The sequence below is a fragment of the Zingiber officinale genome, chromosome 7A (genome assembly GCF_018446385.1).
Source record: "Zingiber officinale cultivar Zhangliang chromosome 7A, Zo_v1.1, whole genome shotgun sequence".
In the NCBI taxonomy this organism is placed as follows: domain Eukaryota; kingdom Viridiplantae; phylum Streptophyta; class Magnoliopsida; order Zingiberales; family Zingiberaceae; genus Zingiber; species Zingiber officinale.
In genome coordinates this window covers 142041179-142055359 of record NC_055998.1, presented here as the reverse complement: position 1 = coordinate 142055359, position 14181 = coordinate 142041179, and the positions used below count along the sequence as shown (strand labels likewise).

General features: G+C 36.3%; 1 protein-coding gene across 2 annotated transcripts; it reads left to right on the top strand.

Annotated features, from left to right (window-relative positions):
• The first annotated feature begins 3646 nt into the window (after window positions 1-3646).
• On the top strand, window positions 3647-9713 carry LOC122003029 (methionine aminopeptidase 2B-like). Of its 2 annotated transcripts, none has more exons than XM_042558455.1 (13): window positions 3647-3842; window positions 4551-4668; window positions 5435-5564; window positions 6232-6268; window positions 6346-6453; window positions 7428-7527; window positions 7650-7795; window positions 7868-7959; window positions 8089-8183; window positions 8389-8485; window positions 8558-8701; window positions 8925-9142; window positions 9388-9713. In XM_042558455.1, exons 2-13 carry the CDS (start codon window positions 4585-4587, stop codon window positions 9496-9498), a joined length of 1362 nt encoding a protein of 453 aa, XP_042414389.1. In that variant the 5' UTR covers window positions 3647-3842; window positions 4551-4584; the 3' UTR covers window positions 9499-9713. The 2 variants fall into 2 exon arrangements, with proteins under 2 accessions (XP_042414389.1, XP_042414390.1); XM_042558456.1 differs by having other exon boundaries at window positions 4551-4696.
• The last annotated feature ends 4468 nt before the right edge of the window (window positions 9714-14181 follow it).

Sequence of the window (14181 nt, the reverse complement as noted above, 5' to 3'; positions counted from 1 at the left end):
GTTTGAGCTTAAATTTAATTCGAATGGTTCAAATATTGATTTGTACATAATTAAATTATAATTCGACATGGTTACTTTGAATATATTTACATTAAATTTATGAAAAGAAATTCAACTTGAATTCGATGATTTCAGATATAAATTGTCCTGATTGATTCATCCAAAAACACAAGCGACTTGTGAGTTAAGATAAATATTAAAAAGTCTGCAAAATGCTTTTTCCTTGCTGCAATGCTCTCGGATAAATGATAATTTCCATCAACTCAGTTGATCACCATTTATTTAATACAAAATCATAATTAAAATGTCTATTTTACTTAACCGCACATGTAAATTTTGAAATTTCTACGTATCTATTTTCATAATTTTAAAATTAGAAAACCCATTTTCATTATACCCCTCTTCTTTTCAAAGTTCTTTAAAAAAAGTAATTAAAATTTTACAAGACCATTCAAAATATCACTTAGATAATTTTAAATCACTCTAACTCCTGAAACGCCATTAATATATCTATGACTTTAAATATGAATTCGATATAGCGATTGTTTAAAATTGAAAAGACTTAATAAAATTTATCATCGACAGTGGCGAATCCAAGAGTCCAAATATGAAGGGGCGATCATGAAAAACAAGGGGCAGTATCCTCCATCTCCACCGGTAGAGCCCTAAAATACTAGGGGTTCCATTGCCGGCAAGGAGGGGTGACCGCCGATGCCGCCCCCCCCCCCCACTGGATCCGCCCTTGATCATCGAAACTCATTAACCAACAATTTCATTGGATTTCTATAACTCCTCTAGTTTGAAAATTATCCAACTTTTGAATTTTGAATATTGTAAACTCATTTGTCAATTTCATGGGAAACTGTCTCATAAATCTAGAGAATTGTTAATTATTTTAAATCAAAATTAATATACTTCTAAAAGCTTTTAATGTATCTATACACCCGATTCGATAATGTAAATTGATAACTATAAAATTTTAAATGGGTAGCGAAAGCTGTGGACGTGACGGTTTCGTTGATCAATTATAGACTTCGCTTCGTTCAGTAAAATAAGTAACGTTAGTGCTGAGTTAAGAAGGGTTCTTCGGCGTTGACCCTCTGACGTTCAAGTCAGTCATCGAAAAATATGGAGAAGCAGAGCAATAATAATACTACGCACAAACAATAGATAACGTGTACCTCCGTCGATGATAGACTCCCTTTATATAGAGCCCTGGTGGGCGACATGCGCACTTCTTGAGACATGACATACTCTTCAATGTGCTCCACGAAAGGGTCTGTCAGAAAAGTACCTCTGACACTATACCTTAACATGACATGCATATCCCTGACAACAGAGACGTAGCTATGTGGAACTTTGGGGGTGCGACCACACCCCTTGAAATTTGAGAAAAAAAAATTGTACATTGGGAAAAAAAAATAAAAAGACTTAATTATAAATTTTAAAATTTTATGGACTTTTATATTAAACAAATATAATGACAAATTAATCATGTTTTATTTTTTTTTCTCCCCCTGTCCCTCCCATTTTTTTTATTTGTCTTCAATATCATGTTTTTATTTTTTTTCCCTATGTTTTTCTTTCTGCCACTACCACCCATATTATTGTCATCACACAATATTATTGCCAATGCTGCCATTGTTTGCTACGAGTATCGTCATCATCGCTACACCAATTCTCAACAGCAAACACGTTTTGATTATGATGAAAATTTCTTGTTTGATCTTTTTCGTTACAAATTTAAGTGCTAAAAAAATATATAGTCTCAAATTTTCATATTCATGTTTTTATTTACTAGTTAAGTATTCTCCTCTACCTTTTCCACCTAAATGATTTTTCGACTTTGAGTCATATATAAGATCTGAGAATTGACATATCGTTGTTTTAATTAAAATCAAGGGTTAAATTAAAAAAAGTTCAAATTTGAGTTCATTTTAACTTATTGAATTCAAAATTTAAACGTTTAGAGAGTGAAAATTGATCTATACTAATATTTAAAATTTTAAAAATCGCCCCTTCTGGCTTAAAATCCTGACTACGCACTGCTTGACAAGATAGTAGAATGTTCTGTTGTACGATCCGCTTATCGACCATGTCTCGTATCAGCGGTACTACCTCCCGAAAGAATGTCGAGAGATACTACAGTGCTCCCGTTGCTGGGCTGAGCGAGGTAGCCACTCGGCCGGGATTCCGTTCCGTCCATGGCCAGGTCCGCTGCTTGGGTCGCTTGGCCGGGACCCCTCCGCTCTGTCAACCTCGGTGGCTCTTCTATGCGATGACTTTGTAGCACCCGCCTTCCTCTGTTCGGATGAGCTACCTAGTCTCCATCGACATCCTGTTATTCTGTGTCGAGCGTCGACTATCTTACGCATCATCCTGAGATAGATTAAAGGTTTGCTTGGACCTGTCTCTCGTTGGTCAGGGTCTGACTATTCAACCGACCATTGAAATTATTCTCCGTTTGATCTTTTGATACTCGGGTGTTGACCATCTTGATTTTGACCTTCATCCTAATAATTAACTCCGTGTCAAGTATGCCTCCCTCCATTGTCACATCAGGTCGAATAAATTTTTTAAAAGAAGGATAAATGTTTGAGAGGAAGGGGTACCATGGAGATGCACTATACTATTTTGATGTCATGAAAGTTAGATATATGAAAAAGTTTCATTCGGTTAGTAAATTTTTATCGACAAATTACAAAATCATATAGCCAAAGATGTCAAATATTGAAATCTCGTAGGTAATTTTTAAATATACCAAATCATATATTCCATACTCATTTTGTCCCTTCTTATTTACTCGTGTCTATCCAAATTGATGATTATAATATAGTAATTCATAACAAAAATTCGATTGGTGTTAAAAAAACATTATTTACATTATATTTATTGAAATATATTTGAGATCCTGAGCATGTAAATTTGATTGAGAGTCGATTTTTTTATATGTAAATTATGAATCAGAAGATGATTTATTACATGAGGATCTTTAATTTAGATGAGGTCCATCCAAATTGAAAAGATAGGGTCCATCCAAATTAAAGATATAATAGATTATTCCTTGATTCATAATTTACGGACCAAAGAATTTTTACGGGATTTAATTATATATTATTCTGAGTTTTTGATACAACATTTTTGAATAATAACTTTTAAAATACAATAAAAAATTTAATCAACTTAAATAATTAACTCAACAACGGTAGATACGAGATGGATATGTAATACATAATTTGGTAATTGAAAAAGTTAATTATATGATTTAAATATTTAATTATAATATAAGATAATTATGTTCATCTTAATTATTCCTTATAATTTTTTTAAATTATACGAACGAAAATAAATTAAGGATTAATTTATAGCCCACTGATATGACTATGGAAAATTAATTTTTTATTTTTTTTATAATAAAATTATCCTCCACTAATTAACTGAACAATGTATGTGGACTTATTTGAATATTCGATAACTTGGTGGTTCGATAATTTTATTATTATTATTTTCAATCGCATCGGTTCGGTCCGACCTACATTTCGGTCCGAACCAACATCCGGTCCGATAAGAAGGGCACGGGTATGGGTCCTCACCGTTTGATGCCTGATCGGCTTGTTCTCGATCCAACGGTGACGCTCCGTGCTTGAAATCCCTAGCTCACATAGGAAAATCACCTGCAGCAAGCAAAGTCCGAAGTTCGGAAGCGGTCTTACCCCATATCACGCGTCTCGCTCCTCGCGTAGCCGACGATCGGGAAAGAAGCGCCGCCGTCCTGCCGACCGAGTCCCTGAACCCAGCTTGCCCCTAATCTGACGGAGGTGCTCAAGAGACGCCGGGAGAAGGTACTCTTGTAAACATCGAGGTTTTTTTTTTTTTGTGTCCCGATCGTGAATCGCCTAAACTTCGCTGACTGCAAAGTTGATTTATGGTTGAAAGTTTAAATTTTTGACATAAAATTCACCGTGAATTCGTTTCATCGGTTCCGATCGTGAATCGCCTATCGGACTGAGCGAATTATGAACTCGTGGTTGACCAGAGCCAATAAGTGCACTCTCAGTTTGATGCCTAAAAGTGTCGTCTTCGCCTTTGAGTTGCTTGAATCATGGGGATAGTGCGCTTGTTCTGGGTTACGAATGTTTGATGAGCGAAGAGCAGGAACTATGCGTGCTTATTTCACTTAGGTGATGAAATTAAATAAAATCTTCTGAATAAATGTTTGACGATCGTGGTTATCAAATTTAGCAATGCTTCTTGTAGTTTGAAACTTTGAATGTCACTATGACTTCACTTTGCTGTTACTGATGTCAAGTACATTTTTTTTCTTTCATCCTGGATCTACCTTTTTTTTTTCTCTGTAATACAAGACGCGCAGACTTCAGAGAGGAATCCTACTTGGCGATAGAAATATAAACATGGATGTTGACCATATTATTGCAAGTTTTTTTCCTTTGTTTTGAGAGTGCAAATTGTTTCTCATTTGACATTTATGTTCATGTATTGAAGAAAATTGTCTACTAATATATACGTTTCTTCTTTCACTTTTTGCTCAGATTTGACAATTCAAGGGAAGTGAAGGAGGATAAAATGGGTGGTAATAATAATGAAGTAGCTAAGGAAGCAGCTGACGACATGAAAAAGTTGGACATCACTGATTATGAAGCGTCACAAGTTAGCTCTTCTGCAATTATATAACAAAGTGATCTTATGAAACACAACTTTGATGTTTCTTTAATTGTTAATTTGTGTGACTATTTTTAACTATTCTCTTATGCATGAGTTATGAAACTTGGAACTGTGGAACTATTGTTTCTGAAAAGGCTATTGGACAATTTCTTTGAATATGTTGGATACTGGAAATCTTAACTATGGTTGTTGACAATATGGGGTTTTGGTCTGATGAGAAGGTTAAAAACATAAGCTGTAAAGCTTCTTGTTGCTCATCTACTTACTTTTCCCCTCATTTATTTGGTAAATTTTGTTCACCTAGCTACTTGAGGGTCTTTGACAGTTTTCCTGTTGGTAAAAGCCACTTGATCGCCCATTGTTGGGAGAGGATGATTGTGCTAAGTTAAGCGCTGCCGATATAATCTCTTCTTTTACATGGATATTGAGAAGGAAAGGTGCATAGCACTAGCACAACTTTACTATTTGAATGGGACAATTAGAAAACCAACCACTGCCCAATCTGTATACTGATGGGGTCTGTCAAGACTGCTTTGACTTTGTGGTCTATCCTCACAATGGATTATATCTTTTAAAATGATATGTCTTTAAATTTCTTTGCTATGTGATTTTGATCAGAAATGTTGTGCAACATTGAAATACCAAAGCTTTCTTTGTTTTAGTTACCTTTGCTGTTTGTCTTTCTGCTATTCTCTTCTTTTGTAATGTGTATACATTGAAGGATGTTAAAATCTGAAAGTTTTTATTACAGGTAAATGCAACTGCAGAAAAAAATGATGCCAAGTTATTGGACAGAAACAGTAAAGTGATCATGTCTCAGACTACAGAAAATGATGATGAAGAGGCTCAGGCTGATGGTCCTGCTTTAAATGGATCTGCAGGTATCATGCAATATTCTTGGATTTGATCATGATAGATGTTGACTGTTGAGATGTTTGCCGTTGCTTTTCTTGGATTCGTGTGGCACCCTGTTCTCTGTCTAGCATGAATTGTAATGCTATTGGCTATCAATCATCTCTTCTGTTTATAGATTTCCCAATCCATCGGACCTGATGACACATATTTCCTTGAAACATAACTCACTCAGGATTAGTTATCTTCTGCACTAGTGTTTTCTCGGTAGGATTTATATGCCAAATTGAATAAGAGTCGCATTAGATAAATTTAACTTCAAGTTCTGCTACTAGCAGCCATATGCAGCATGAGACTGGCTGTCTTGAAACATGGTGCTATTATCTTAACATTATATTAGAGTCTCCAGTTAATTCTGATGATACCTATGAGGACTGAGTATACAGAAAATTTGCCCCTTTTTTGTATAATAACATCAAGTTCTGAATTTATTAATCAAATATGGACTACTTGTATACACATATTTGGGTGTGGATTTCCTTAGTCTTTTATGTTACGTTTGCCGCTGGTTAATCTTTATAGCTAAGCTGCTTTGACTTGATTCTTGGACATAGTTTCTAAATACGTATGACAAGCTTTGCATTGTTTGAATATTTTCCTGTGTTTTAAATCCTCTCTGGTGTTTCTTGGTTTCAGAATCTGCAAAAAAGAAGAAGAAGAAAAGCAAAGCAAAGTGAGTGCTGTCTAGCCACTGAAGTTTGCAAGTATTTGTTTCATTGTGATTTTTTGTAATTGTTTTGTTCTTGTCAGGAAAAAGAAGGAACCACTTCAACAAACTAATCCACCTTCAATTCCTGTTGATGAACTTTTCCCTTCAGGAGAATTCCCTGAGGGTGAAATCCAACAATACAAGGACGAGTAAGTTTACTTTTCCAGCCTAGTTGCACATGGAGCAAAAGTGAATTTCATGAGCAAGCAAAATCTACACATAGTTAGATATCCTCTTACATTAGATTTGTGATCAAGGACGATTTCTTTGGTTAGATGTATTTTCAAAATTAAGGATATCATAAATTTTTTTTCTTACTAAGAAAAGATTTTAGCAAGTATCTGCATGAACTATGGCTTTCACCATACAAAATGAGAGGGATGAGCATTTAATCTCCAGATCATGATGCCTAAATCATGAGAGTTTGGATCAAGCAATGGGTTATTGTGAGCGGTTTCTGTAACAGAATTATCTTGAGTTGGTCTTGTTCCGGAACCATGGTTCCGTTGCTGGATTGCTGGATATTAGTTGATACATCTCTCCATATTTGATTTTAGTTTCTGTGGATTTAATTTGAAGTTACACATGAAGTATGTTCTTTTTTTATCTGATCCTAACTCAGAAGTATTTTTCTCTTTACTCTTTTTTTTTTTTTTTTTTAACTTTTCAGATTTCAAAAGATTTCTTTAGTTCTCAGTTTACCTTTATCAGTTGGAATACAGTTTGAATCAAGATTATGTATTTCTTCTCCAAAAATGGATAAAGTAACTTGTAGGAACCAAGTAGCTTTGTTGTTAAGGTCCTTGCAAGTTGTTATTAAGGTTTTGCATTTGGATTTTGGACCCCTCCTGCAGGGATTGACCATTATCTTTTCGTTAAAAGAAAAAGATTTTGCAAATTGTTTGCGCCAAGCGTAATTACATGTGTGTGAATTTACAAGTATGAATAATTGAAAAAAGCATTAGAACATTGTTATGCAGAGTGGACAGATGATTATCCTTCCAATATGTATACTTCGTTTATTCATTTTATATCTCCTAAACTTTAATATTATGTAATTGTAAGCTGTAATTGATTAATAAGCTTCCACAATGCATAAGTAATCGAGAGAGTTGTTTTCTAGTAACCTCTGGAGGACAACATCTGAAGAGAAAAGAGAACTCGAGCGCCTTGAGAAGCCAATGTATAATTCAGTCCGTCGAGCAGCAGAAGTTCATAGACAGGTAAAGTTTCAAGCATAATTCTGGCATTAAGAAGATGCCATGTGTAAATTATAATTGATCTTCTGAAATAGGGCCCCGAATTAGATTTTGGGATTTACTATATACATGATTTTGGTGTTCAGGTTCGGAAATACATGAGGAGTATTTTGAAGCCTGGCATGTTAATGACTGATCTATGTGAAACCTTAGAAAATATGGTTAGGAAATTAATCAAAGAAGATGGTCTCCAAGCTGGAATTGCCTTTCCTACAGGATGCTCCCTGAACTGGTAAGATTCTCATTCTTATATTTCTTTGTTTTGTTTTTTGATCATCTTGCATATTGTCTTTTCTTTTTATAGGGTTGCAGCTCATTGGACGCCAAATTCTGGTGACAAAACTGTACTCCAGTACGATGATGTCATGAAATTAGATTTTGGAACACACATTGATGGTGATGCTAGTTGTTTTACTTTTTTTTTCTTTACCCTATTTATCTACATCTTCACTACATATTCATTTCTGATATATAGATATTCCCGAAGATTTTATCACTAACTTCATTGATTTGGTGATATCTCAGGGCGCATAGTTGATTGTGCTTTTACAGTAGCATTTAATCCCATGTTTAATCCACTACTTGAAGCGTCTAGAGAAGCTACAAACGCTGGAGTTAAGGTAACTCAGAAAAGTTTCAGATGCCTGTTCCAATAAGATTTCAGTGTTCTAGTGCTCAGGCACTAGTGCTTTGGGTTGAATCTTTCACTAAAATTACTTAAACTATTTACTTGATTATTTTTCAATAATCAAGTAAACTATTTCATGATAATTCGGAATTTCTTCTTTTTATTAGATGATGGCATGCTTATTCTCACATGTGCAGGAAGCTGGAATAGATGTGCGATTATGTGATGTTGGTGCTGCAATTCAAGAGGTCATGGAATCATATGAGGTTGAAATCAATGGCAAAGTGTTTCAAGGTATTCGATAATACTCTGATATGGAAGCCTCAGCTCTCTCAATTGTACTTATTTTGATTTTCTTTCCTGCAGTTAAAAGTGTTCGGAACTTGAACGGGCACAGCATTGGGCCATACCAAATTCATGCTGGAAAGTCTGTTCCAATTGTCAAGGGAGGAGAGCAAACAAAGATGGAGGAAGGTGAATTCTTTGCAATCGAAACTTTCGCTTCAACAGGTAAATAATCAAATTTGCAATATTTTGACATTAAGAATTTAGAAATTGCTAACTAGTGTTCAGTATTTTTTACGTCGTTTGACTTGGTAAAATATTATCTGTTCATCAAATAGAGTGAAAATAAATGAAATGGCATATATTATTGTAGTTCCATTTTATTTCTTCTTTACTACTCTTTTCTACTTTTTAGATGCTTAAACTTCGTTTTCCTCTATTTCTGTAGGAAAAGGCTATGTCAGAGAGGATTTGGAGTGCAGCCATTACATGAAAAACTTTGATGTGGGACACATTCCGCTGAGGTTGCCTCGAGCAAAGCAGCTTCTTGTTACAATTAACAAAAGCTTCTCAACGTTGGCATTCTGCCGCCGCTACTTGGATCGTCTCGGAGAAACCAAGTATCTTATGGCACTGAAGAATTTGTGTGATACCGGTATCGTGCAGGTACAAGTTCTATCAGAAATTTTTGATTGATTTCATTTAGCGAAGTTCTTCAAGAATTTGATTCGACAAGGTCTGGTTGTACTGTTTTGTGTAAACTCTCTTGTGCCAGAATCTACTACTTTGGTTGATTCTATTTAGCTATTTTCTCGCATTACCGGCTATGATCCTGCCCTTTGCAACCTTCTTCCGTGAACCTCATAATAACTTTTTTGCAATTTTATCGAGATGCTAAATCCTTTCTGCAGCCATACCCTCCTCTTTGCGACGTGAAGGGAAGCTATGTGTCCCAGTTTGAGCACACAATCTTGCTGCGGCCGACATGTAAAGAAGTCATCTCACGGGGCGACGACTACTGAGCATCCTAGAAGCTAAGCTATTACCGTCCTCTTCTAAAATTTGTTGTTCTAAGATCTCGACTTTATAATCTATATCATAACCAATACTTTGTCGAGTGTCAACTCATCTCATAATAGTCGTTTAGCTTCCTGCTGGAATTGAAAAAGTGTTACTTGTCTATGTTTCATACATCGATTCATACCGACAGGTTTGTGCTTGAGATGCGTTCTTTCGAGATTTGTGATTCAATCTTTCTGGTTTTTTTTTTTTGATTAAATATCAATGGAAATAATCTGCTCTCGTCTCATTGTAGATTTAAATTGAAATTTTTTAGATTTTGAGGGGTAATGCAAAAGAGAGAGAGGATCCTCAACATTTTTTTTTTTTTTTTTTTTTTTTTTGACGAGGGATGGTTTACAATATAATTGTGATAGGATTACAGTTGTAATTGGTTGTAATATTTTTTTGGATACACCTTTCTGTCAAGGTTGTAGTTTGAGTTGGGATGGACGGTCGGAGGTGTCGGGAGGTTGTTGGCGGTGGGCGGGTGGTTGGGCTGTCGGGCACTAAGCAGGAGGTGGTCTTCGGTCGTCCATTCCGACTTAAACTATAACTTATATGGAATGATAAATTCTGATAGAGATTGTAACTAATTATGATTGGATCATGATCTAGTCATATTATTATATTATGGACCCTCTCTTATCTATAAAAATGGGCTAAGGATCCAGTCTAATTGTAAAACATCTCTTTTTTTTATAATTTAATTTAATCTTTTATAGAATATGTGTATAATTTTTTTATTAAGTACATTTTTTGAAAATTAAAATATTAATAACAAATCTGAATTTATGAAAGGTAGCATTTATGTCTTTTGGTATTTATTAAATAGCATATTTATTTTTAAAAAATAAAATAATAATAAAAAAATTGTCTATTGATGAAATGGATATTGGATGACAATAATAATCAGGTTTTGTCTTACGGATGACGTGATGTACTATGTCATGGACGACAAATCACCGATGACAATTTGACAAAAGTTAAAAAGTCGGTATATGTCAAAGTCATTGACAAATAAGTTGTATCTTAAGTAAAAATTATTCGGGCTGAAGATGACAGAGGGAACTGATCTGAGTCAGCACATCAATGTATTCAACCAGATTGTGAGTGATCTGAAATGAGTTGATGTAAAGATCGAGGATGAAGACAAGACGCTGATGTTGCTAAATTCTCTATCTTCATCTCTTACGTATGAGAATTTGATTACTATTTTGATGTGGGATAAGAAAACTCTTAAATTGGAGGAGATCACAGATGCATTGCTAGGTTTTCACCAAAGGAAAAAAATAAGCGATAAAGTTTCTTAGGCAGAAGGACTTGTGTTAAATAGCAACCAAGAGCATGATAGGAGCAAATCTCGACATGGATCGGGTAACGACAACAATGTTAATTCTAAGTCGAGAAGGAATAAGGTGATCACGTGTTATAAGTCTGGAGACAAAGGTCATATGAAGAGAGATTGTACAGAAATAAAGAAACATGTTGTAGAGAACAAAGATAACTCGACAATATTTGTAAACATAGTCGAAGAAGAAAATTTAGAAAATGGTGACAGAGATATGCTATCAGTTATGTCGAGTTTGGAGCAATTGATGGATGCATGGATTTTAGAATCTGCATGTTCATATCATATGATTCCAAACAAGTAGTGATTTGACACCTATAGGGTAATGGATTCTGATTCAGTATTGATGGGAAACGATGTATCTCATAGAGTCATTGGCATAGGGAATATCAAAATCAAGATGTTTGATGATGTGATCAGAATTTTATATCATGTTAGACATATACCAAATCTAAAGAAGAATTTGTTCTCACTAGGCAAACTGGATAGTATTAGTTGCAATTACAAACCATTGAGTGGGGTGATGACGGTCAACAAGGGAACTCCGACAGTAATGAAAGGATAAAAAGTAACAAGGAATATAAGTTAATAAGGAGTACAATTATAGGTAGAGTCGCATCGATGGAGTCTGAAATTCTGAATTAGATAGTACCATCTTGTGGCATATGCGACTAAGGCATATGTGTGAATGTGGGATGCTAGAACTTCACAAGAGAGATTTGTTGAAGAGTGTAAGACATGAAAGCTTGAATTATGCAAATTCAGTGTTCTTGGGAAAATAGCAAAGTGCAATTCAAGACGGCAACAAACAAGACGGAGAGGATTCTGAACTATGTACATATGGATCTCTGGGGGTCATCTAGTGTAGCATCACGTACATATAATCAGTAGACGGAGAGTCTTATGTTCGACCGATCTTTGTCCGGCCAGTCTTATACTAAGAGTTTTATAAGGTTAAGTGTCTTTAAGCTCGCCCGGTTTCTACTCAGTCGAGTGTACACAGAGAGTCTTATGTTCGACCGTCCTTTGTCTGGCCTGTCTTATACTACAAGTTTTATAAGGCCTAAGCGCTTAGAGCTCGGTCAGGTTTTCACGGGCCAGGCTCCCTTACACTCGGTCGACTACTTGACTAATCCGATACATTATTTCTTGACTTCCAAAGTAAAAACACTAGAGTTCTTATATCCGATCAGCTTTATTCGAGCATCCTACTTTGTAACCACTCGGTAAGGACCCTAGAATTTTAACGCGGGGTGATCGACAGAATCATATGGGAAGTGCCCCCTATTCTGACTTTAACTCCCACCTTACCTTGACTTTGACCACCACGACATCTTCAAGATCCACTCGATATAACCCATATCAAGCAACATGGAGAAAAATGTTGTGCAGATGGAGCTAGAGACTCATGACTCCGATGATTCTAGCTCAGAGCATACGGAGCATCACACTATAGCTGGTGGCAGAATGAGACGAGTCGTAAAACCACCCACCAGATATGGATTTGAAGACTTGATATCTAATGCGCTTAACACTAGCAACGGATACCCTACATCTTTTCAGGAGGCGGTACACAACTCTGAGAAGAACAAGTAGACGGGTGCTATGGCAGAGGAGATGAAGTGATTGCATAAGAACCAAACGTGAGATCTAGTGAAACTTTCTAAAGGAAAGAAAGCTATAGGGTGCAAGTGGATATTCAAGAAGAAAGAAGAAATGTCAAAGGGAGAAGAAGTAAAGTTCAAGGTTCGGTTGGTAGTGAAGGGGTATTCACAGAGAAAGGTGTTGGTGCAGTTTTGCACTAACGGTCTATCTTAGGTTTTGATGAATGACAAATAAGTTAAGTTAGGTTCTGCTGTGATCTAACTACATGATCAAGTGTGCAGTACGAAGTCCAGATAGGTCAATGAGCCGACTGGATATCTGGCAGAAAACCCAGCTAGGTCAACGGGTCGACCGAATAGCTGGTACGAAGTCCAGATAGGTTGACAGGCCGACTGGATATATGATAGGAAACCTAGTTAGGTCAACGGGTCGACCAGATAGCTAGTACGAATTCCAGATAGGTTGATGGGCTGACCGGAAATCTGGCAAGAAATCTAGCTAGGTTAACGGACTGGCTGGATAGCTGGTATGAAGTCCAGACAGGTCGACTGGCTGACCAGATGTCTGCCAAGTTGGTAAGTTAAGGTTAATTACTGGAGGAGAGTAACCTTGTGAGGACGCATCCCGGTTTGAGAGACAGTAGACGTCGGTCTAGTTTAGGTCCATTTAGGATCCCTAAACTGAGACCCTGACTAGTTCCTGGTCCTGAGAGGACATGAACTAATTACTACTCTTTATTATTATTAAATTATCCATACTTGTTTTGCAAGTTATTTAGGCTAACTTTGTTTTGTAGGATAAAAGGAGAAAAGTTGCCTTCGGATGACTAGTGTCCGAAGGCGTCTTCACTGCTTGAAGGCGCCTTCATACTGTTCATAGAAAGCGTCTTCCATAGCTATGGAAGGCGCCTTCCGCAGGATAAATTTTGGCCGAAGTAATTGATAAGTGTCGAGCTGTTTAGGATTGAAATTGCCTCATTGGAGGTGCCTTTCTTGGCTATGGAAGACCCCTTCTATGCCTTTTATAAGACTATCTCGAGAAGACATTGGAAGAACACTGATATACGAGCTACTGTGCATTCATTTAAGCTTCCGACTGCTCCAGGCTTCTGCTACGACTCTGCTACAAAGCTGCTCTGCTCGATGATTGTTCCGAGAACTTCCGATCGCGGTCTGTAGACCAACATTGACACATGAACGCTTCCACATTTAAATGCTAAATATCGGTAACAAACTTTACTGTTGTACTTACATTATGCAGACGAAAAGTGTAGCCTGTTACACTTATCCGAATTATTCTTTGTATTTGATTCCCTCTTCTGGGGGTACTGGAAGAGATCTTTAATGGATTACCTATCGATAGATCTGCGGGACCTGGATCTTGGAGTATGAGTCGCCGAAGGCTCCGAACCAAGTAAATCGCTTGTGTTTTCTGGTGTTAGCTTCTCGTTTTAATTTTCTGCTGCGTACTTTACTTTGTTTTTAAAATCGTAAAGAAAAGTTTTGAAAACCACGTAATTCACCCCCCCTCTCATGTGCGATCAACCCAACAAAAGGGGATTGATTATGAAGAAATTTTCTTTCTAGTAGTAGTACATACGTCAATTAAAGCGATGTTGGCTTTGGTGGCGCATCACGATTTGTAATTGGAGCAAATGGGTGTGAAGACGATATTTCATCATGAAAATTTA

Excerpts from the sequence above, each read along its gene's own strand:
- LOC122003029 (XM_042558455.1), top strand. The coding sequence starts at position 4,585 with ATGGGTGGTAATAATAATGAAGTAGCTAAGGAAGCAGCTGACGACATG. Across the intron at positions 5,565-6,231 it reads TGCTTTAAATGGATCTGCAG|AATCTGCAAAAAAGAAGAAG; the intron begins GTATCATGCAAT and ends TCTTGGTTTCAG. Across the intron at positions 6,454-7,427 it reads ATCCAACAATACAAGGACGA|TAACCTCTGGAGGACAACAT; the intron begins GTAAGTTTACTT and ends GTTGTTTTCTAG.